The 25,106-nt window shown below is 39.6% G+C and overlaps 1 protein-coding gene across 2 annotated transcripts in view; it reads left to right on the forward strand.

The window, feature by feature from the left end:
• The first annotated feature begins 331 nt into the window (after positions 1 to 331).
• Positions 332 to 25,106, forward strand: part of LOC125451406 (collagen alpha-3(IX) chain-like) — a 113,954-nt gene continuing 89,179 nt past the window's right edge. Inside the window, exons 1-9 of one of the 2 annotated variants that reach the window (XM_048528451.1) lie at positions 332 to 483; positions 4,414 to 4,499; positions 6,563 to 6,646; positions 7,329 to 7,458; positions 7,989 to 8,385; positions 11,709 to 11,789; positions 19,390 to 19,410; positions 21,479 to 21,640; positions 22,588 to 22,623. In XM_048528451.1, coding sequence (XP_048384408.1) covers positions 455 to 483; positions 4,414 to 4,499; positions 6,563 to 6,646; positions 7,329 to 7,458; positions 7,989 to 8,385; positions 11,709 to 11,789; positions 19,390 to 19,410; positions 21,479 to 21,640; positions 22,588 to 22,623 — 1,026 coding nt within the window. In that variant the 5' untranslated portion in view covers positions 332 to 454. The remainder of the gene's footprint in view (positions 484 to 4,413; positions 4,500 to 6,562; positions 6,647 to 7,328; positions 7,459 to 7,988; positions 8,386 to 11,708; positions 11,790 to 19,389; positions 19,411 to 21,478; positions 21,641 to 22,587; positions 22,624 to 25,106) is intronic. The other variant, XM_048528452.1, reaches the window with a different exon arrangement.

Consider the following 25,106-nt stretch of genomic DNA (forward strand, 5'->3'; position numbering starts at 1 on the left):
ATAGGGAGTTATTCAAAACTAATTGTTTCCATTTATATTCCTCAGCGCATTAATTATTTAAATCTTATTCCCCCACTAGTCTTGATCAAATGCAAACTTCTATACATTAAACAGGGTTGGAGAGTTTGATGAAGAATCTGTTTTACAACCGTGGCTATGAACCATAAAAGGCAACCAAATTAAAACCTTCCCTCGACTACCTTTGTACTCACCGTGGTGGGACAGAGGAGGGAGAGTTTATTGAGAAAAGTTGGAGCCAGCCAAGTCTCTTAATGAAACTGGGATGGTGCAAATCCCAGTTTTGCCAAGGGCCAGTCCAGCTCACCTTCATCTCAAGTGTCCTTCAGACGCTGCAATCCTTCTGCTTCGGTGCACCGTTCAAATGAGTCACTTCTAGAAGCATTGTCTTCGCTTTCTATACACGCTTGCCTGATTTCTAATTTGAGACGAAAAAATGGGCTCGGAATTATTCCATGGATCAAGGTAGGAATTGCAAATGATTGTCAGCTGCAGCACAGAGTGGATTTTCAATCTTCAACGCAACGAAATATACTTGTAATTTAACAGCAATTGAGTTAAATAAAAACTACTTTCTAAAACCAATTTAACGTCGCGTTATGTCTTAGAATTTAGTCTTCGGTCGTCATTGATTTTCTGAAAAGCTGTTTAAAAGTTTATGGGTTTTTAATCGATAAGTTTCACAGGGCGCATCCAGAGAGGAAATTAATTTAGTGTACGTTTCGAAGAAAAAGACAGCGGATAAAACCGAATAATCTTATAGTGTGAAATAGAGGAGGATTGCGCGAATGTGGGTTAACACTGTAAATAATCAGTGCGATTTAAACCAGGAGAGAGGGAGCCCTCGCCGAGTTGGAATTCTGTTACAGTCTGTCCAATTAGTGTTTGAAATGGAACGACTTTTGATTCCCATTTATTTTAAACTAACGCCGCCATAAAAAAATTAATCACATCAAACCATGCAACTTAATATTCAGTATGAAGTTCCGCTTCTTTGTAGACGAATTTCAGATCAACTCATAAACTCTGTCAGGGATGAATTTAGATGATGTAGGCGGATGAAGGAATCAGGGATAAAAGGGTCGAGGAACAGGGCAGTTCGATATGGTTTGGAGCATTTGTTTGGGAGGAAGATGGGGGACCGTAGAGACTGACCAGGGTGAACAGCCTGTGTCACAAGCGACCCTTCACGTGGAACCCCGTTAAAAATTGAATCAAATTATTGTTTTAAAGTGAAAATGTCAGTCAATCGGGTTTTCATCTCGTCATTTAGTTTTGTAATCTAGTCAGCTTCTGGACCGTTTCTTTTTTCATTTTACTTTTTGAAGAACAATTGCTGTTTCTGCCAAGATTTCACTTGCTTCCTTCCCACGAGAAGGCAGACTTTCGTTGGGTCATTGAACAGCCTCTTTGTGGCTCTCAATGCAGTTCCCTGCCTGTGCCGGTGATTGGCGGAACCTGCCGTTTACCTTTCTCTCAGACCTGGTGGAAAGTTTGCCTTTACCAACTGGTGCATTTCATTTCACTTCAGACAAAAATAGAGGGCTATATCATTGAAAAACCAGGCTCCATCCAGCTAACCCTCTCCTGTCTGCTTAATGGATATATTAACATGGAGGCGTGAGTTTATAGGTGTTGCCTACAGGGATACCCAGAATAGGACTCTGCACAGAGTTTATGGACAAAGAAAAACACACAGCAATTGAGACTTGGATATGTAATTGGTTGGAATGTGGATGAATAGGGATTAAAGAAACGTTTTCAGACTGGAGACAAGTTGTGGTTCTCAAGATTTGTGGCTTTTTCTCTCAGAAAAAAAATGCACTGAAGACACCTTACCAACAGACAGTTGTACGTGCGACGTTACGATGACTGAATTAGGTACACCAATATATGTAAATTGCAGCAGGAACTTTTAAAAAGAGACATGGAATGATCTATTCGTTTAGTTGTCTATGGGAGATGCAATCCAAGGCAAGGAAGCCAGAAGTCCACCATGTTGGATCTGGAAAGGACAAATCTTAATGAAGTGAGGCCAAGGGATAGTGGAGTTGCGAACAAATTTGGAAATCCAGAGAAGTAAGTCAATGAAAGGTATAACATTTCACTGGTACAAAAAGGCTAGCAGGAGTTAAAACTGAAATTTCAGGTGTATAGAGTCTTGCTTGGAGAGATTTCTACTTGCTTCGAGCACGGGAAGCAGATCAGTCAGAAAATCTTGAGCTGTCCATACCTTGGCATTCACTCTTGCAATGCAGAACTTTTATTTGCAGAGGCCTCTGTGTTGTTGGAAGGGTCATTGAGATAGAGACACCTTGTGATGTTTCATCATATTAAAGGCACAATATAAGGATAAATTGTTGCTCGTTGTCAGGGAAAGTGCCCAATCATGGAGAGCTGGACCAGCAGGTAGATGTAATGACACTCAGAGCTCAAATCCTACCTTCTAATGTTCAGGCAATCCAGCAAGCAATTGTTCAACTGAAACACAGAATGATAAAATGGCTTCCAGACTATGTTTAATTAAGGCTTCAACCCAGGCTTTTGGAGTAGTTGGTTTGCTCCATTTACCTTCAAATATCCACTAAAAGCAGCAATGGGCAGGTTGGAGATGTGCTTGAGTCAGGGAACAAATTTGGTCAGACTCTTACCCTCACTTCACCTGATTCAAACCTGTTTGTTTTCTATGTTACATCTCCACTCTAGGTCAGCTTCCATTGGGAATATTGCATAAAATTATAGGGATTGAGAGGGGAGGGTCTTCTTGGTAGAAGATTTTTAAGCGTTGTACGTTTATGAGGGACGCAACCCCAATGGCACCCATTTTTGCTGTCTTCTCAATTAAAAGACCAGCTCCAGGAGCCACTTCTAATTCCAATTAGCAGCCAAGCTGAGCACGCCGTGAGGCTGTACAGCAAGCTCAAGGCTGTGTCATTCAGCAGTGCCATTGGAAGAGACAGCACTGACACTATAAGCAAGACACTACACTGGCAGTATTAAATGGTGGTGTCCTCTGAAGACTTCTTCGATTGTTTAAAGTGAGTGTGGTCACAACTGCCAGGTGATCAGTGTTGAGGTAGATCCCATCCACCCTGTAACTCTCTGGTACTAATATGCCAAGGTATGGGAATTAAAGGAGATTTTCTTGCCAGCCCACCCCAATTTGCTGCTGGAAGTCTACTGCTGAGCAACTGATACGTTTGGATCTCAATTTCACTCGACTGCCTCTGTGTGCCCTTAACTGATGACAACAAATGGCCGTCCAACAGCACACTCAGAAACTTGAGGGATGCTGTTCACAAAGTGAGAATTGTTTGCTTTGCTCCCACTTTGTCCAACAAACCAGTCTCTGCAGGATTGAGAATATTCCTTCATGAATCTCAGCAAAAGTTTAATGGCCTCAACTGCATGCAGCTCTGATTCGTCAGATTCATTTGACAGATGAAAATGTTGCTTTGCTGAGTGTTAGTTACACCCCAGGAAAGTAGATGGCAGTAGTAAGATACAGAATTATCATTCAGTTGCGTTAACCTCATGAAAGAGAGCAAAGCCATTAATAAATAACCCACTGTTTGGCACTGTGTATGGTGCGTAATAGTTCCACAAAACAAATTTTGTTCTTTTGATTATAATGAACAGATGGTGAGCATAGCTATGCAGCGGGGATATAAAAACCTAATTAAGGTGACTGTGACTTTTGAAAATACCTACTCTCCAGTGGTGACAAGTAAATTCCCATCTTTCTGCCCTACTGTAACAGTGACAGAGAACAAGACAAATATATTGCTTCCAATGATGCTTTTGAGATAATGACTCAATGGTGGACATTTAAGTACTTACTTCTTGTGTACTGTGCCACCTAATCCTTCTCTCTCACATAAAAACAATGTTGATCTTTGAGCTTGTACCATCTGGAAGCAGAAGCTTGAGAATTCACACTGTTCCATTCAGCAATTCCCCATGCTCTAACAAGAGGCAACAGTCATGAAAAAAATTGGAGTCCTGTGCTCTATTGTAAACCAGGATCTGAATGATCCATACAGTTGCATTTTTGTAAAATAGAATTGTTATTATAAATAGCATTAATGCGGCATTCCTTTATGAAGAGTATTTGACAAGCGTATTCTTCTGTTTGCAGCTCTGGTATAAATGAAACACAAACAACTTGTCTGTATATCATGAAGGTGCAAATACCAAAATGCTTCCAATTGCTTTTCTTCTAGCCTTCTGAAAAAGTTATTTTCTAAATTGTTTCCTGTATTAATAATTAATTATCAAATTGTATATGACAGAAATATTTCTTGTCTAATGGCATGCTTTTCTCTATTTTTGTGAAACATAATTGTATATACTTTGAGCATTTACTTTATTATTTTTAATTTTGTCTCACACCAGAAATAAACAGGAGGGATTCTTGGTGAAACTGTACGTTTTCACCTTGGCAACTTTACCAACAGTCTTTTGGTCTTCAGTATTGTGTAGTAAGTATAATGTTATCACACAAGAATGCATTAGACCTCTGTGATTCTGGAGAGACTTTGTATTGATAAACATAACACAATGTTTAATTATGATATAAAATATTGAAAAATACATAAGCATAAAAAACCAGCCATGAAAAGCTAGATTGCAGTGTACCCAGGATTCCTGGAGTAGCATGACTACATATATTTTACATAACAATGAGGATAAAGGGAAGAAAAGACATGGCAAATGTTTTCTTCACAAATGACAGAAAAGAATATTTCAAATTCCTCTGACTCCACCCCTGAGGCAGAGACTGTGTTTGCCAAGTATAAGTAAATGACCTTTAATTCTCAATTAATGAGGTGATCTTGTATTTGGTATCTGGCTGTGCCACCACTGACACTATAATGCTGCCTGTGTACTACCATATTTGTTAGTTCACATTGTATATATATCACAAAGATCAGACTCTTGCTGAATGAACTGCCTTGAAGTTTGTTAATGACACTAGCTCCATTTACATTGCTATAATACATGGTCTAGTTTTTGTTCTTGCTGATTCAGGTGGTATTGTGGCTCAGTGGTTAATACTGCTGCCTCACAGCGCCAGGAACTTTGGTTCAATTCTCGTCTTAGGTGACCGTTTGCATGTTCTCCCTGTGTCTGTGTGGGTTTCCTTCGGGTGGTCTGGTTTCCTTCCATGATCCAAAGATGTGCAGGGTTGGTGGACTGGCCATGCTAAAGTGTCCAGGGATGTGCAAGCTAGATAGGTTAACCATGCTAATTGCATGGGTTATTGGGATAGAGTGTGAAGCTTTTTGGAGGGTTGGTACAAATTCGATGGGCCGAATGCCCTTGTTCCTCACTGTAGAGATTCTGTGTTAATGTACGTACATGCACATAACTGACTGACACAACACACTAAGCTGATTCCATTGTGCTGAGATCATCACATATTGAGATATCATGTAACTGCCTTAAGGATAAGCTACCTGTCTGGTCTGGAATCAGTGCAAGAACACAACAGTGCCTTTTAGTGGCCACAGAAAAATGTATTAATGTTTTCAGATTACATTTCTGAAATTTCAGGTGGGTTATAAAAATGTGCTCACTTCTATGCAGCTTCTAAAATAAAATCACATTTTAGAAATTTTGTTGGTGTACTCTTAAGGATAGTACGCTGGGACAGATACAACCAAAAGCCGGTTGCTCCAAGCCCATGACTTAGTTAGGGCATACCTGCACTAATTGCACCCCCCCCCCCCCCCTCCCCACCATGTTGTGTACAACTGCAGATGTTGCACCTATTCCTATTTTCCCAGGACATTTGGTGAGTGGAACTCTCTCACTAACATCTTCTTGCTCTCTGGATTGCTGACTAGTTCTTCTAGATTAGTGCATTTATAATTTATTTAATTTGGTGATTTAACCTAATGCAGAACAAGCTATTCTCTTGGCCAATAGTTACAAACAAAGGAAATGCAATGCCCTAACCTATCACCTTCTGTTTAAAAATTATTTTGATAAAAAGGCAATGAATTTGCTTTTATTCAGTACCCTTCACATCCAAGAAATATTTCTTTCAATAGTGCTCCCAGATGTTTGACATCCATCTGACAGTATAAACGCATTGGGTCTAGGATTGGTTCAGAGATAATGAGAACTGCAGATGCTGGAGAATCTGAGATAACAAAGTGTAGAGCGGGATGAACACAGCAGGCCAAGCAGCCTCAGAGGAGCAGGATTTTCTGAAGATGGGTATTGGCCCGAAATGTCAACTTTCCTGCTCCTTGGATGCTGCTTGGCCTGCTGTGTTCATCTACACCTTGTTATCTCAGACCTAGGACTGGGCTTGGTTTAATGCCTCAGAGTAATGATGGGATCTCTGACAGTGCAGAGTGCCTGCAGAACTATACTGAAATGTCAGTCTGAATTAGATAATCAAGTCGTGGTAGCAGAACTCAAATCTTTATCAGTCTGATACATAACTCTGCAACTTTGCTGAATTTAAGTTCCTAATTGTGTTGTTAAATTCAGTGTACACCCCAAAACGCCAATTGTGTTTTCTTATATCCAGCAGTGGAAGATACACTCAACTACAATGGCTTGGATGATAACACCGTGTGTCCTAATATCAGGATTGGACAAGATGATTTGCCAGGCAAGTTTTCAGACTTTAAAGGGAAATTGGCATGGAAATGCAGCCGACTGTTTAATTATACCTAAGGGTGAACATTTGTATCAGTCCGGCTAAGACAAAACATTGAAGAGGTACACATACATAGGGATAAACACCTCAATATCTGCTGCTGTGGAACCTGCAGTTCCCTTCTTTGCTACAATTGTGAGGACTGCAGTAGTCATTGATCTTTCCCCTCTCTTTGTCTCAGTTGGATTGATTTGAACATCCTACCACAAATGCTACACTGAAGCTGACCCCAGAATACGTAATGATGCTAAATATTATGGGAACATGACAAGCTGGGGGGAATACTCTGGCCTATATTGAGGGACAATGGGTGATCAGTACAAACACAGGATTGCTTAAGAGTTTTGTCATTTGCAAGTTTACCAGTCATTTAGATTTCCTACATGAAAAATTTCTTTTAAAAGCTGCAAATCATAGGACTTACCAGTCATTTTTGATTACTGGCAGTTCTGTCACCGTCATCTGTCAAAGCTTTCATCTTATTATTAATCCCATCTATTAATGTAACGATATATTGTTGTAATGCCAAACATCCCTTTTATTTGTTCTACGACTCACCTCATGAAATTGGCAGACTGATGTTAGAGAGACACAATCAAAAATATGTCTTTTTTTTTGATTCCCACACTCGTAGGATTTGATCTCATTACCCAATTCCAATTGGATACCATTCCGCTACGGGGTGTAAAAAGAGTGGAGGGATCAACACCACTTCAGATTGCCTTCAGACTCGACAGAGAGGCCAACTTTGAAATTCCAACAAGGTAGGAAAATCCTGAGCTAGAAAGGGGGAAAATGGCAGTCATTGCTTAGATAACTCCAGCAGAAGTGCATATTCATAGACATTATGCTGATGTATAGCCACCCAAGAATGTAACCAGTGTTTCACCATTCAAAGAAAAACTGCTTTGATAAATATTAGGATGTACGTCAGCCTTAGCTACTAAATAATGAGATACAACTAAACTCGCTATCTGCAGTCGCCTATCACCATCCCATCTGCCTTTCCCCAACCTCACAGCTCCGTCCTTTATGTTTTTCCCAGCTCAGCCCCACCCCCCACCATTTCTGATGAAGGGCCCTGCTTCTGCTCCTCTGATGCTGCCTGGCCTGCTGTGTTCCTTCAGCTCCACACTGTGTTGACCCTGACTCCAGCATCTGCAGTTCTTGCTGTCTCGAAACTGGAGGGAAAGAAAGGATATCATTGACCATGTTAATTGCACGAATATGCATTTTGTAAGGACTAAATAATTTTACTCTGTGTAATGTAAAGTGGACATTTCATTTCTTCCAGACTAATCTACCCACGAGGGCTGCCCGAAGAGTATTCATTTGTCACCACGTTCCGGATGGTAAAAAACACGGTTAATAAAGTGTGGAACTTGTGGCAGATTCTGGATGAAAACGGTTACAAGCAAGTAGGCCTGAGGCTGAATGGCAACACCCAGTCCTTGGAGTTTTATTTAGTCGGCTTGGATAGCAACCTGCAGTCAGTTGTTTTTCGAGGGATTTCACAGATCTTTGATACTGACTGGCATAAGATCCTGGTGGGCGTGGAGAGGGACACTGTCAGCCTATTTGTGGACTGCCATAGAGTAGCGTCCCAGCCTATTAAACCAAAGGGTAACGTCAATGTGGAGGGCAATACTCTGATAGGCCGACTGGATGCAAACCACAAAGTGTCTGTGGTGGTGAGCTCGTCTTTCTATTTCATTTGTTTTATCTGAATCAAAAATCAACTTACAGCAACCGAGAAACCTTTGCTGGTAAAATCAGTCTTTTTCCCAAAATTGTGCTCTCATACAGTAGCCATTTCACATAAATCCAGAGAGTTTAGGAGCATGTTAGCAGAGCCAAGGCTCAGAAATCTGATGGCACCTGACAGCTTAATTAGCTTCTAATTACATGATCTGCCAGTAGAAAAAAATCACTGGGAAGCTTCCCTTTTTTTCTGTCTAGCCAGGATTGTACTTGTCAGCTTATTTAGAGCCAAATGGGAAAATGACCAACCTTCACTATTGAATCCTTGCCTGCAGGTTACTAGAGTGAACCAGCCAAGCTCGCAGCCATGCTGCACCTGCCTCATAGTATCGAGGCAGCTTTGTCATGGAGATGGATTTGGTTCCAAGTTTCCCTTACCAGATGTGCAACATTGCTTCATTGTCCATTGGCTCAGAATCCTGCAACTCACAACCTCACAGCAGTGTGGGTGCACCTGTACGCCATGTGGGCTGTGATGAATCTGGAAGGAAACTTATCACCACCTTCTCAAATGCAGCCATGGATGGCCATTAAGTGCTGGTGCAGCTTTAAATTTTTAGAAAGTGCCAATGGAACCCAAAGAGACCCTGCTTAACCTCTCGCCCAGAAAGGTGGTCATGAATTCTTCATTAGACAACATTCACGTGCAGTTTTAAGGCCTGGGCAGGGAGTGTCAGTCCCTAATAAGTTATGTGGTGGATGGGGGTGTATCACTCAACCATGCCCATCCATCTACTTGCAGTGAGGTAATACTGCAAATCTCGTAGAACGGACTTGCAGGGCCAGCGGCTTTCTTGCATGAAATTTACTTGTAATAGGAGCTGAGCTCTGACGGTATGCTCTGATTTCCATGTTTCAGGTATGCTTTCTCATCAATAGTTGGTTGAGATCTCAGCATTCCTGAGCTATTATGTAACAGGCAGCTATTTGCAGCATGATAGTTTTATTTTAAATTCGTTCGTGGAAATTGTCTTACTGGCTAGGATGGCATTTCTTGCCGATTCCTCATTGCCCAGTCAACCACTTTGCTGTGGGTCTGGAGTTACTTGTAGGGGGACCAAGTAAAAACGGCATATGTCCTTCCTAAAAGGCATGAATGAATCAGGTGAGATTTATTTTAAAGAACTGTTGTAAGTGGTTTTATGGTTACCATTAGCCTGACTTTTTACTCCAGATTTTTCTTGATTTCAAATTTCACTATATGTCAAGATAGGATTCAAGCACATGACTCCTAGAACATTAACCTGGGATTCTGGATTGCTGGTCGAGTGACATTATCACAACCTCGCCCCATCCCCTAGTCATGTTTTACCCATCTTTTAAAAACCTAGATGTACCATGTTTGCCAAATGATTTTTGGGCAGTGAGGCCACTTTTTAAGTTTGTCTATTCGCCGTTCATCTGAAGTTTGTACACGATGACCAAATGTCTAATTGTAGGTGGGTTTACAACTTGATATGCAATTGGAGCTCAGAAACTGACAGGGCATAATCTAAAGAGGTATCTGAGAATGTTCTATTCTACTCTTGCTGAATTTTGAGTGCTTTAGCAGTATGAAGAGACAATAACGAAGAAAATAAATTTTTGAAAGCAAGACTAAAACTACATTACTTCAGAAATGTCTGGTAGATCTGAGTTTTGAATAGAATTAAGACCTAATGAGCAATGCTGGCGTATTAGACCTGACTGTCTGAGATCTGACTATCAACGGGTGAAGAAGTTTTACAAGGAATGGAAAATAGAAGTGGTCACGGAATCTCAGAATCATTGCCGTTCAGAAATTGGCCATTCAGCCCTTTGTTTTTGCTCTGATTCTCTTCACGAGCAATTTACTTAACTTCATTCCCCTACTTTCTCCACATTGCACCACAATTTTGCTTTTGAGATAATAATCCAATTCCATTTTGAATGTGTCATTTGAACCTGTCTCCACTGTACTCTGAGACAATGCATTCCAGATCCTAAACACATATTGTAGTAAGGAGATTTTCCTTATATCACCTCTGTTTCTTTTGCCTATTCCCTTCAATCTGTGCCATCTTGTTTTTTTGGTCCTGTATCAACAAGAACTCTTTTTCTCTCTCTGCTCTGAGTTAGGAACAGCTCCGTTTTTTTAATGCAAAGGTGTGTAGCATTTTACTATTTTGATTTTTTTTGGAAATGAAAATAAAAATGAAAACTTGCAATTTTTTTTAACTGAACCAGTGCATTCAAAAGAATGTGCCTTAGATCACTTGATGGGTTATTAATACGCAGTTGTTTTTTCAAAAGCTTGCCAGTTACTCACCAAGGAAAACGGACTAGTTGGGTCTGCTCTTCAAAATGTTCAGTGTACATTGTTGTGAACAGTAGCAGAGTCAATGATAAACTAGTGACACAGATCTGACACTTGACAATTGTGCTTTGACAATTTTGACAAACTTTTTTTATGTTTATTTGTTTTAATAGACTAATGAGAGCAAGAATGCTTCTACGAGAACAAAAACATAAATTGCCAGCAAAACTCAGCAGATCTGGCAGCATGTGCGGAAAGAAAGCAGAGGTAATGTTTCAAGTCTGATGAGTCTTCATCAGATTGAGTTTGGATGAAGAGTCACCATTCTTGAAGTATTAACTCTGCTTTCTCCCTACGATGCTGCCAGACCTGTTACATTTCAGCAGACATCTCTGTTTTTGTTTCAGATCTCCAGCACCAGTGAATCTTTGTTTTATTTTAGTGTTTAGACCAGAACCATACAGTCAAGCTCTTTGTTGAAAGGACTTTTGAAGTCGATTGTTAGGATCTGGCAAGCTTATTCCAAATATCTTAAAATATGTGCCTCTGTCCCAGGTGTTTGTTACATGGTGGCCCTGTGGATAGCACTACTGCTTTACAGTACTGGGAGCCCAGGTTCAATTCCAGCCTCAGGTATGGAGTTTGCATATTCTCTCCCGGTCTGTGTGAGTTTCATCCCACAGTCCAAAGATGCGCAGGTTAGGTGGATTGGCTGTTGGAAATGCAGGTAAATGGTTAGGGATGAGCCTTGGCGGGATGTCTTTTGCAGTGTCAGTGTGGACTGAAGAGGCCTAACAACCTGCTTCCACATGCTAGGGATTCTATGACTGATGCTCCTGAACTGGTAGGAGTAAGTATGACTGTGTATGAGAGGCACAAACAAAAAAAGTAGCATTTTATATTATACAACGGAGTAGTCAATATTAGGATTATACTTTCCTTTTTGTTTAATTTGTAACCATTTTTTCTTTCATCTAGTTTGAGCTGCAGTGGATGCTGATTCATTGTGATCCACAACGTGCACATCGAGAGGCCTGCACAGAGTTATCCATACAACAGGTAAAAACCGGGCTCAGGCCCTGTCACAATCATAGGTCTCAGAGACAGTAGGAACTGCAGATGCTGGAGAATCTGAGATAACAAGGTGTAGATCTGGATGAACACAGCAGGCCAAACAGCATCGGAGGAGCAGGAAAGCTGACGTTTCGGGCCGAGACCCTTCTTCAGAAAATGAAGGGTCTAGGCCTGAAATGTCAGCTTTCCTGCTCCTCCCATACTGCTTGGCCTGCTGTGTTCATCCAGCTGTACACCTTGTTTTCTCACAATCATAAGTCTCATCTTTTCAGTGAAGTCCTTAGTCTGTCTTATTCATTGTATCTCTGCTCCACCTGTTGCTCCCCTGTTCTCCCCATTGTCTCTGTTTCCCCTATTGTCTTTTGGACTTTATTCTTTCACATCTATTCAAGTTGATAGGGTTGTTAAGAAGGCGTATGGTGCGTTGCCTTTCACTGGCAGGGAGATTGAGTTTAAGAGCTGTGAGGCTCTGCTGCAGCTCTAAAAAATCCTGATTAGACCACACTTGGAATTTTGTGTTCAGTTCTGACTGCCTCATTATGGGAAGGATGTGGAAGCTTTAGAGAGGATGCAGTGGAGATTTACCAGGATGCTGCCCAGAATGAAGGGCAGGTCTTATGAGGGAAGGTTGAGGGAGCTAGGGCTTTTCTCATTGAACTGGAGAAGGATGACAGGTTATTTAATAGATGTAAAAGATGATGAGAGGCATAGATAGAGTGGATAACCAGAAACTTTTTCCCAGGGTGCAAATGACTATCATGAGGGGGCATAATTTTGAGGTGATTGGAGAAAGGTATAGTGGAGATGTCAGAGGTAGGTTCTTTACACAGAGAGTGGTGGGTGCATGGAATGCACTGCCGGTGGTGGTAGTAGAGTCAGATACATTAGGGACATTTAAGTGACTCTTGCGTAGGCCCGTGGATGATAGTAAAATAAAGGTTATGCAGGTTAGTTTGATCTTAGTGTAGGATAATAGATCGGCACAACATCGTGGGTCGAAGGACCTGTATTGTGCTGTACTGTTCTATGTTCTGTGCTAGCTTTCTTGCTTCAGCTCTTTCCACTGTTTGCATTTTTTTCTCATAATTCATTATTTCCTCAATTTGTTGATTTTTTTTCACCCTGCTCCATGCCTATCTTTCTCTATTCGCATTCGTATCTTAGCTTTCTTTAAGTTAGTTTTATGTTTCTACTCATTTTACCTTTTCCTTTTGCTTATTTCGCCTCTCTTATCATCACACAAACATGTTTGTTTCAATTACCATCAAATTCTTTTGGGGTTCACAAAAATTCACAAGGACAAAACAAAACAGCTTATATTAAGATGGAGCTTGCAGTTTTCAACTTACAAACATTTCCTTCTATTTTATTCCACCAGAAGAAAAATGTGTGTTATGAAATTTTATGTTCAATAATTTCTTTCAGAGAGGAAGCATTAAAAGTTTCTGGTAAAATGTTGGAATTGCTTTAGACCCAACACTATGGCCTGCATTCTTCAGTAGCCTAGCTATTTTCTAGGCCAACATGTGTAGAGTGATTTCTAGGGTGAGGTAGTCAGTCATGCCATAGACCCTGTAAAGGCTCAATCTCTGGTGATCTGTGTCTTGTCTGTTGTGCCACTTTTTCAGTAGAAAGTATGTGTTGTAAATGTAAACAGTTACAACCAAAGAAGCAACTTTAAAGAGAGCCATAGCTCAGTGTGCGTCTTCACCTCCAGGGGTGGAAGAGGCTGAGGGAGATTACAAAATCTGAGATGGTCAAATTCGGTGGTAAATCCAATCTATATTTGTCTAACCTTTCTGCAGCAAATAGAATTTTTTTTTCAAAAGGCATCTTTTTTTTCCAATATATCTATGTCAATAGGACTCATCTCTCTAGCTTTTACTCAAGCTTTTGTCTCCTGTTTGTGTGTTAAGTCATAAGTTATGTTTAACTTATCAGAGAAGGTGTAACCTTGCATTGTTGATTTATGTCTGCAAATGAATATATTATTTTTTAATAGCGGATTGATTAATATGATGATTCTTATTATGATTCAGTTCATTAAGTTTTGCTTACAGAACCTTTTACTTACCTGCATGAAGAATTATTATGAGCACAATATTTAAAATTGATTGGTACTGTTCTTATGCAACTGCGTTATAATCTCTTAGTGAACATATTGAGTTAATACCAAGCAGTCAGTCAATACTTTACCCTAGTGAAAGTATTTTTCTTCGGATTGTACTTTGGAGTTTCCATCTCTGTGACAAATAATCAATGGGCAGGATCTAAATGTTGTGATTGTTGTTATCTAGTCCTGGTGAACTATCTGGTTGATGTACTGCAAGATAAATCAAGATCCCAGGCAAACTACTCGCTGAAATGTGTCCTGGCAAGGAGACAGCCCCTTGAGGAAGTAATAGATTGGAGAGTAAAGTGTTCAAGAAAATAAAAGGTTATCAATGCCTCCATGGTGTCAGCCAGTAAATAAAGCGAAAGCACAGATTCATTTCTCCCGTCTTCTAGAAGGCACTGACTGATATGGGTACCATCCAACCTTAGCAACCATGCTTCATACTTGACAATGTGTAGATATTCTGTCATGAGCAGTACGCTATTCCCACCAGTATACATGTTTGTATGCTTCTAATTCTATCTAGAGGAACCCTCACTCCAACTTGTTAAATTCCTAATTTATTAAAAATCCCTTTAGCAGCCAGACTGTCATTGTGAATCGGAGTACCAGTGGCCATAGGTGGTTGCCCAAGGCTCTCCTCCCTACTGTGTATATTACAGAAACTTGTAAGCAGGGCCAAGTTTCTTGCCAACCTGCCTCTGTACTCACGTATCAGGGGTGAAAGTCCTGCCTGCTATCCAAAACTGTCCTTGAGATATTTAGGAATGATTCAGGCGCAGGCAGTTCTTTCAATTAGTCATTGTTTCTGTGATCCATTGAGGGCACTGCTAGCAATTCCATACCTTTATACACATCAGAATAATTTTGCATCCTCCACATCCCTTAACCTTAAAACAAGTATTAGTTTTTGAATTTACCACAATATTATAAATTTGTCTCGCATGGAAATGACATTATAAAGTTAGGAAAACAACAAGAGCAGTCACACATTGTTGTGGACAGCCCGATTGGGATTGGAAACCCTATTTCTGACACCCAAAAGGAAAAAGAAATACACACATTGCTTCCTCTGATTTTTCCTGAGTGATGCTCTGTTGAATCATCCTTCAGAACTAATTTAGCCAGGAATGCTTAGAGGAAGTAATGTGGAGAAATAATACAGAAGACACATCCAATGTTTACAGAACTACTTTCTGTATTTATGAATTAGAGGGTCTAATGCCCCAAAGTTTCTTTCAAAATTTCCTCAGTGAGAGGTAAGTATATAGGTAAGTGTTTTAGGGAGAGGGTGGATAGGGCAAGTAGGTATGGAAATAGAGTGGGTGAGGTAAGGTGGAAGGTGGGTAGAGTGACTGGTGGTTAGATGGGTGAGGAAGGTAGGTTGGCAGGTGTGTGAAGTGGGTAGGTAGTTTTGTCATCCATTTGCTTTGGAATATCTGAAGGGTCCTGTCGCACATCTTCTGGGGTACACCACCTCGTCCACCATTCAGATACCAATCTCCATCATTGAAAACGGAGGAAGAATATGATATTGTTCAGCATCTTCAGGTCTTTAAAAGAAGTGATTTAGAGACAATAAATTGCTTTCGAAATGTAGAACGATCAAAAAGTTACAACAGAGAAAAAGACCATTCAGCCCATCATGTCTACATCAACTGAGCTAACTAGCTGCATACCCTCGTCCCACTTACCAGAAGTTGGTTTATAGCCTTGTAAGTTACAGAGCCTCAGGCCCATAACTAGACTCCTTTTGAAATTGAGGGTTTCTGCCTTAGCCAGTAATATGGGCAGCAAATTCCAGGCGGTCACCACCTTCTGGTTGAAAAAGGTTTTCCTCATGTCTCTTCTATTCCTTGGACCAATCACCTTAAATCTGTGCCTCCTGATAATTGACCTCTCATTCTTCTCAAATATGTAGAGACCCAGCCAACTTAAACTGTCTTCATAACTGTCCCTCCATATTGGGTGTCAACCTAGAAAACCACCTCTGTACTACCACCCCAATGCCAGTATACCTCGATTCAGATAAGGCGCCCAAAACTGTGCATACTATTCCAGCTATCACCTGACTGGTGCCTGTATAGTTACAGTAAAACCTCCATACATTTATGCTCCATTCTCTTTAACATAAAAGCCAACATTCCATTTGATTTGCCTATTACCCACTGAATTTGGAAACTAGTTTTTTGTGATTGGAGCATCAGGAGTCCCAAAACCCTCTTCTGTAGTTTTACAGTCTTTCTTTGTTTAAATTATATTCAGCTTCTTTATTCTTTCTTCCAAAATGCATAATCTCCTATATTGCATCTGCCAAGTTTTTGCCCACTTGTTTAACCAAACTATATCCTTTGCAAACTCTTTGTGTTAGCCTCACCATTTGCCTTCCCACCTATTTTTGTGTCATCTGCAAAGTTGGCTTTAATTCATTCACTGCCTTCATCCAAGTCATTAGCATGTATTGTAGATAATTGTTCGCCCCAGCACTCACCCCTGTGGGAAATTCTTAGCTAAGGTTGCCATCCTGGTAGTACATTACTTATCCCAATTCTCTGCCTTCTATTAGTTAGCCAGTCCTCTATACATAATATACTAGCTCCTCAATTCCACTTTCCTGCCTCTTCCCCCTACGCTTGATTCTGCACTGTTATTATTATATGATTCAGTGATCCTGATGGATTGATTGTTTGTTTCCAGCAGCAATGTTTTTCCCAATGTTTTTGTTTAACCTGCCTTCACCACCTCCCTCACAATTCCACCCCCATCTCTCTCCACTGACACTTTGTAATTTCTTCTTTGCATTATCTGCTCATTTCCTGAAGCCATTGATTTATGCTGGATTACATTTTTAAAGGAGTTAGTGGTTCTGCGGTACTTCTTCAATAGGATCTTTCCTTTACTGCAACAGTGAATGTCACTGACTATATTTCAAAAGCACTTTTTTGCTGTCAGAACTTGGGAATGTAACTAAAAGACACTACATAAATTTAAGTATTTCTGTCATACAAACAAAATAAAGAAACATCAGAACCTGATCCTAACGTTAACATCTGTGTAGATATTGGCTCCAACTTGGTTGCTGAACCATAGTTAGCAGTGGGAATCATAGTGCAGAGGAGACTATTTAGCTAGCATAGAACAAACTGGGAATCCAAGTTGAGAACGTCTTAAAAACTGAAAGAACTGTGGATGCTGTAAATCAGGAGCAAAAACAGAAGTTCGTCAAAGGAAGGTTCACCAGACCTGAAATGTTAACTCTGATTTTTTTTCTTCACAGATGCTGACAGACCTGCTGAGCTTTTCCAGCAACTTCCGTTTTTGTTCTTGAGAACTTCTTGACCTGGTATGGGTCAATCTGTTGATCTGTTGGGAAGACAGATCTCCTCCATTTAAGGGAATGTATATGTGTTTCAAAGTGAAGAACTCTTACTTCGAAAGGATACTTTGCATCAATATGCTCATTTTTAATTAATTGCAATGTGATTTATCTTGACAATTGAAAGTTCATTTTGGCAAACTAACTCAGGCATGAATGAGTCTGAATTCTTTTCCACTGTTGAATGATATCCATGAAGGAGGAAATCAATATGAGTGTAAGAAAGGGACTGTAATTTCTCAGCTGTAACTGTACTATCTGATGACCTGGATAGCATTGGAAGGTTGCATGTTTGATCACTAGACTACACTATATTAGTTCACCTAAGCAGGGAGATCAAAGCTAATGGCACAACTATTAACATCCTTTAGTTCACCAAGAAAGTAAATAACTTAAAGGATATTTAATGGTAATCCATTGTGCCGTCTCTTCACTAGCTTTAAGATTTCTCCCTTTCAGATGGAGTTGGGTGTAAAGTACATGGATCAAATGCAGTTTGGCAGATTGTAATGAGATGCACACCATGGAAATACATTGCAAAGCAAATATCTCAACTTTTGCACTTTGGCAATGCTCAGTCATTTGCTCACCTAAATATGCTGATTCATCCCTCGTGGCCAGCATTACTAAGGGGATAAAGAGAAGGCATTTAACAGGTCTTTGTGGACCAGTGATGGTGTTAATGTTATCAAAAATCCAACAAAGTGATGGCAGTAATATTCATCTTCATCTTAAACTTGAAACCGATCTGACAACTTTGAAGGTCTTGAGAGCAGGGAAAAGCTCAGTTGCAAAAATCTGCTGCTCATTGTTCAGCCTGATGTTAACTGTGACCTCTTGGTTGAGGTGCAATTTTGTGATGTTACCAGTGGAACGGTACCTTTATCAACATAAGTATCACAAGACAGAAAGGGAGAGAATTTGTTTGCTTAAAAAAAAAGGTAGTTTTGAGTTGGAACAAGTCAAGCAGCCAAGATTAACATCTAGTTTATACACCCAGTATTCTACTGTTTTAGTCTATTCTGGATTTGGCAGTTGTCAGATGAGTTTTGTTTCATGAAACCATGCTTTGCATAATAGATGGACCAAATTCTGGATTAGTCCATTAAATGATGTGGTATTGGGCTGGCAAACCATGAGTTCTAATTACACCATAGCTAACTGTGGAAGTAATTGCCTAAATTTGTGGCACTGATATTAAAAATCAAGATCACAAGTTGCTGTTCATCTGTATCCTTTAAAGAAGTTAACCTGCCCTCATCCTTGTATGCAAATCCTGACCACACTTTATGACTGACACCCGATACATCTAGAGATGAACTTGAAAAGTCAATTTCAACCTCCTGCCCCAAATAAATAGAGAAACAATCAAATTCTCAAAGCAGAGACCTGCTTATGTATTAATGTGACTGAACCATTTATCTTCTTTCAAACTTCAGCTGGCCTTCATGTCTAAAGCCTTGAACTTTATTATGAAGGAGATGGCAATGTATCCGTAATGTCATTGGACTAGCAATGGGCTCAAATCCCACTCTGGTGAAATTTGAATTCAACAAAATAAACATGGGAGAAGATACTGGTCTAATGGCACCCATATATACACTGTTAATTACTTAAAAATCCCATCTGTTTCACTTGGAAATCAACCATCATTTCCTGATCTGGCCTACATGTGACTCCAGATCCACAACAATGTGGTTGACTCTTAACTGTCCTCTGGGTAGTTAGTGATAGACAATAAATGATGGCTTAGTTACTGATGCCTATATCTCATGAATACATTTTAAAAAAAGAAGACACATAAGACACTTGCATTGTCTGAAATACACCTCTAGGGACGAAGGTTATCTGTAACAGTGATGTTTAAATTTCACTTCCAAAACTTTGCATTAGGATAAATAGGAGATGTTAGGAATTGAAAGCAATGAAACAACTCTTCCAATAGGAGAATGATCACAAAATGGCTGATTGTTCGTACTTTCTGACTTCACAACTATACTTAGCAAACTTTCTTTATTTTTATCCTAAGAAGTAAGCATGTTTCGCACTGTTAAAAAGGCGCTAACAACTTTTTCAATTTTCTTTCCTCTCAGAGAATTATTCCTAATTCCGAGGTATTAATTCTAATGGATGTTGTTGGTAATGTCAATAGTCATTAGACTTAGTGAGCTTTTAATGTAGTTCTGGTTGCATCATGATTTATGCATGCACCCATCGAATAGAATGCATGCAATTTTTTTTTGGTACAATCCTCTCAGAACTAGTTCATTTAGTTGCTTGCATGTGCTGTGGAATTGTCAGTACATTTTAAAGTAGTTTGGATTGAGGAGACAGTATCTCTTGTATCCATCTCTTTGAAAGTTTGTCCTAATTGAGAAAAATAGTTACCAATTGCAGAAAAATATCATGCCCCTCACTTTTAAATGAAACACATTAACCAATATACAATGGGAGGAGAGTAAAACTTCACATTTAATTGTTCGTTTGCTATTTTGAAGCAATATTAGCTTCAATGCTGAGAAGACAGTAATAATACTGATGGTATTTTACCTGAACCTATTTTACTTAGAATTCTTCATGATAGAGGAAGAACTCCAAGAGTTTTGACAGAGGACAACAATGTGTTCCTCTCTAGAGATATGAGGACAACTGGTTACCATGCAACAAAATGAAACATTAGCTATTAGTGAGAGAGTTAAGATTCACTGAAGGGAAGGTGGCGATGTTGGGAAGGAAATCCAGAGACAAAGATTTAAAAACCCTGGAAGTGGGTGGACCCCAAACTCTTTCTAATTTCCAGTAAACCTGGAAATGGTTGGAATGAGCTTTGTTGGGGGCAGATCTGAGATTTATAAAATTTTGCCCTTTTACTTCCCCCTAACATCAATTTGTGGGAACTAATATTACCCTTTCAAACAGAGACGCTCAGAGACATGCATGCACTTAGATATTGTGGAAATACACTGATACAAATGTGCATCAATTCACAGACAAATTGTATGAAATGTCATCCAGGGAGGAAATCACACAGACAACTGCAGTTAGATGCGAATGAGCACACATGATATGAAACCTTACATGCAGCAAAATAAAATACAGCCATAGGTACTGCTTGTGAACATAGAGAGGCCTCTGCAATCATTCACATGTATGGACACATACAGAAATACAGCAGAATACAAAATGTTCCCTAACTCTGTGGGGAGTTTGCAGTTGGTGTAAGTGATGCAATTTTCAATGCTGATGCCCGAGAAAAGACCCTAAAAAGATGAGGTACTGTCTCTTTAAGTAGATGCATGCTAATCTCTAAACTCAATGAAAGATTTGAAAGGAAATGGTTGATCTGTTTGAAGAAATGTGTCAAAAGCCTGCTCAATTATTATGTATTCTCCATTGTATAAAATTACAGAGCACTTTTTGTGAGAGGTGAATGTTTTGTTGAAATCCATCATCTTCTGTCAGAAGAAAATCGAAATGAAGATTGCAATTTCCCTTAATTCTTAAATGATGCATTTCATTCGCATACTGATTAAAACCTGTAGGTTGTTTCTACCACTGAAGTCTTCTCTCCTGCTGTCCTGACGTTATTGGAAATAACAAAATTGCTGTGCTCTAAAGGAACTTTAAAAATTAAACCCTTTCTTAATACTCCCATATCATGCATAGTAGAAATTGAGGAAAAAAGATTGACCAATGGAAAAAATGTTGTGTGGCATTTAGTTTGTTTCAACTGGAATGTTGTTAAACAACATCACAGTGAACAATGAGCAACAAATTAATATAATTTAGCCCTTAAAAACTGTGTATTAATCCTACCTTCTATTTCTGTTATCTTAAACATCAGAAGAATTCTGCTCAAGAATTATGTTGAAATTTGTTTGCTTTAATGAATTCTTTCTGATTGAAACACTGTGAGGCTCATGTGCCCCTAAAGAGTTAAGGATGAAATTCTCCAGGCAGTTTTAAAGTCTCAAATGGAATTAGTGCAATACTAATTGGAGTCAGGATTTTTTTTTAACATTTCTTCAAGTTCAGTGTTCCCCATTTCCTATAAGTAGGCCAGCAACTAGAGGCCTTTCTATGGAATTGTGGCATATTTGCTGTGGTAGATTTTAGAGGTGTCCTCACTTCTAAAATCATCGGGCTTTTATTAACTATGATCTTTTCTTTCCTTTTATTTAGCCTGATTTTGCATTCAGGGGCCCAAGACCTGATTTTGGAAAAGTAGGACTACCAGGTCCTGCTGGTCCACCAGGATTGCCAGGTCCACCTGGATCACCAGGTTCTTTAGGATCTCCAGGGGTTGCGGGACCCCCTGGGCGGGATGGAAAAACTGGACTTGATGTAAGGCTATAAATGTATTAATTGCAAAAGACTAAATAATTATCCATTGCTTTCTGGAGCTGCAATTTGGACTGTGCAATCAGGTTTGAGATCAAACTGAACCACTTTGCACATATGCTTTGTTGAGCTCAGTATAAATGGATAGGACTCATTTCCGCCGATAATAAGACAGTATGATATAGTCAAACATCTGGCTTTACAATAGATCTGGCCCTTTAATTGCAAGATTTTCAATACGTGGTATAAAATAATCTGATCAAATCTCCAAGCTGGATGTAAAGCCAGGAAAAATGTCAATATGCAATGAGAATACAGCTTATAATTCCCATTGCATGAATTAGCCAATGATTGTCTGCCTTGAGCACCTGTGAACGTGAAAAAATGTGGACAATTGAAAGTCTTAGGCCTGGCATCACCATATACCTCAAATTGACCAACTGTAATGTCCTTTGATTGAAAAACCAAAAGATCAAAGCCCATTAGCGCAATATCAAAAATAATGAGCAATGGGGGAGAAGGCAAGATAAGTCAATGAACACCAACCTTATGATATCAAGCTTGGTCTTTAAAAACATAAAAAATTTGAGGCCAGAAAGAATGTTGAATTGGGAGAATATATGGGGGATGAATGTGCCATTGTCACAATGTGTTTGGAACAGGGAAGCAAATTTCAAAGGAGAATTGATTTAGTTGCATTGCAGAGGCAGCCACCTTCAAATCAGTTTCTGAAATTATCATCTTTCATGTCAATTTCCTCACATTCTTACACTTTACTGATTGAAGAATGTTTGGTGTTGGCACTGGGTGATTGATTTTGGGAAAGTATTCTACATGGCTAACATTTTTTTTCATTTGGATACAAAATTAATTCCTGAAAATAATTAAAATATGAAAGAAATGTATTTACATCACTGTAAAATTGATCATGTATAATTTCATTTCTACAGGGACAAGCAGGCCCTCCTGGTAAACCAGGCCTTCCCGTAAGTGCCATTTGTTTTAAGAGGTTGCTCAGTTAGTATCAACTGTGTGAAGTTTTATAATAAGAGTGATCATTTAATTAATGAAAGATGGACTAAGGCTGCAAAACCCTATCATATTGAAGAAGCAAATCCTAAGAGAAACTGTTGATGCAGGAATACATCAATGACTGGCATAAATAACTCCTCCAAAACTGATCAAATAATTCCAGCAAACATTTTGAATATTTTGTCCTTTTATATGTCTCACAATCAATACACTTTATTTTACAGGTGAACTTAACAAACGTTCATTCCTCACTCCATTTTGGTCCATGAGCAATCCAGTTTAAAAATTCAACTCATTAAACTCCTTGGCCTAATTTTCTAGCTCTGGAGGAACAGAGAGGTTGCTCGAAAAAGAGATCAAGATCTATCTTGTTCATTTTATGCCATCCAAAATGGGGACAGTATCTCAAATCTAGTTGCCTAAAAACCAGTAACGACTGAAATTCTAACAGTTTTTGTAGTCTCCAGGGATTTTTTTAAAAATAAATGAATAAAATAACATACTGATTGTTCAGTTAGGCACAGTATTGTAGCATTGGCATGTCAACTTCAGCTTTGGCTTCATGCAAATGTATTTTCTCAGGGCCTGGCAACCCTTGATCTCACCTCACCCACCTCGGCCTGAACTGAAAAACCAGGGAATTTTGAAATTGTAATGGACCCAGTCCCGAGGTTGGGGATTGTGAGACTCTGTACGTTGTCAACTGAGTGAATGGCTAGACATGTCAATAAATCACCACAGGCCAAATATTTTTTGGGCTGTCATTACTCTTTTTTGAGACTAATTTCTGACTCACATGGATTATTAAACTCATTAACTCCTTTATTCAGTGATAGATGGATATTGTGTATTTGTGTTACCGTGGTCCAGTATTTGGATTCTCACAGAAGCAGAATTTTAAAAATTCCTAGTATGCATGATACTTTAAAATGTTATAATACCTACATGTAAATCCAAATGAAATCACGCTAAAACTAAATGATTCAATTTATGTTTTTTCATTACATTAAACTCAACTACTATTCCCCCCCCACATAGTAACTCCTGAATGTCTGCAACCTTAAGCTAGAGACTCCACATTCATTCAGAAGAAATTCATTAATATAGTTGTTCAAGTTTTCCTGATCCTCAGTTAGCTGAGTATTTCTTTGTTGAAAAGTTTAAAAATTGCAGTCCCCCTTTGCCTTTGTGACTACAATTCCAAAAGCACTCAAGTAGCTTGACACCATCCAGGACAAAGCAGCTGACTTCATTGGTATCACGTCCACAACATTCACTATATCTACAAATGCTCAGGAGCAGCAATGTGTGCCATCTGAAGAAATTCACCAAAGCTCCTGAGACAGCAGTTTCTAACCCTATAACCACTTCCATCTAGAAGGACAAGGGTAGCAGATACGTGAGAACACCACCACCTGCAAGTTCCCCTCCAAGTCAGTCACCATCCTTATTTGGAAATGCCTTGCTGTTGCTTCAGTGTCACTGGGTCAAAATCTTGGAATTTTCTTCCAAATAACATTGTGGGAATACTTACAAGAATGCAGCTCACCACCACGTTCTCAAGGGCAGCTAGAGATGGGCAACTAATGTTGACCCAACCAGTCATACCCCTTCCCTGGGAATAAATTTTAAAAAAGCTTCTGTCCTCCACTTTACAGTCCATAATTCACCTTTTCCACCTCCTTTCCCACTTTGCACATCTGGTCCTTATTTGCAAATTCCCAACCCCCAGCGTAGCACCTCATTTCCCCACCCCAGCCCATCTCTTGAAATACCCTGACTTTGTTGCCTCACCCTCTCCATGGCTTTTCTTCCTTACCCTTCTACCCCAGCATGTTCCCCCTACACGGCTCTGGTATCACTAATCCAATCTCTTCATGGCCTTGCATCCCCATGCCAGCATGGTAGCCTTGCTCACCATGAGACCATTTGCTGCAAGCATGAGAGGGAACCAGCCTGTGACGAGAGGAGTAGTTCCTCATCAATTCCATCCAATCTCAGTAGGGGAGGAGGAAAGGACAACTTCTTTCAATTGTTGTCCCTGTGATTGAATTTTCTTGGGCATTTAGGAGGCTTTTGGAAGACAGGGTTTTGCTTGCCAACCTGTATGTTTTGAGTGTTACTGCAGATATGAGGAATAGCACACATCAGTAATCGATAGCTTTGATAACAACAGGTCACTTGCTCATTTCAAGCCTGCTGCACTTAGCATTTGCTTAATCTAAAATCATTAAAGTACTGTTTTACATGATATGGTACGTTTGATTTCTTACCCTGCTATTGCCCCACATGGAGTCAGCTCTCTGTCGCACAAAGAAGACATCAGTACTAGTGAGTAAAATAAAAATGCAGAGCAAACAGTTGATATCCAGTTTTCGGCTGGCTTTGTGTTCTTCCTCTTAATTATTGATGGAATGATAGAGAAATTTAAACAGCA

Source organism: Stegostoma tigrinum, chromosome 5 (assembly GCF_030684315.1).
Source record: "Stegostoma tigrinum isolate sSteTig4 chromosome 5, sSteTig4.hap1, whole genome shotgun sequence".
NCBI classification, from domain to species: Eukaryota; Metazoa; Chordata; class Chondrichthyes; order Orectolobiformes; family Stegostomatidae; genus Stegostoma; species Stegostoma tigrinum.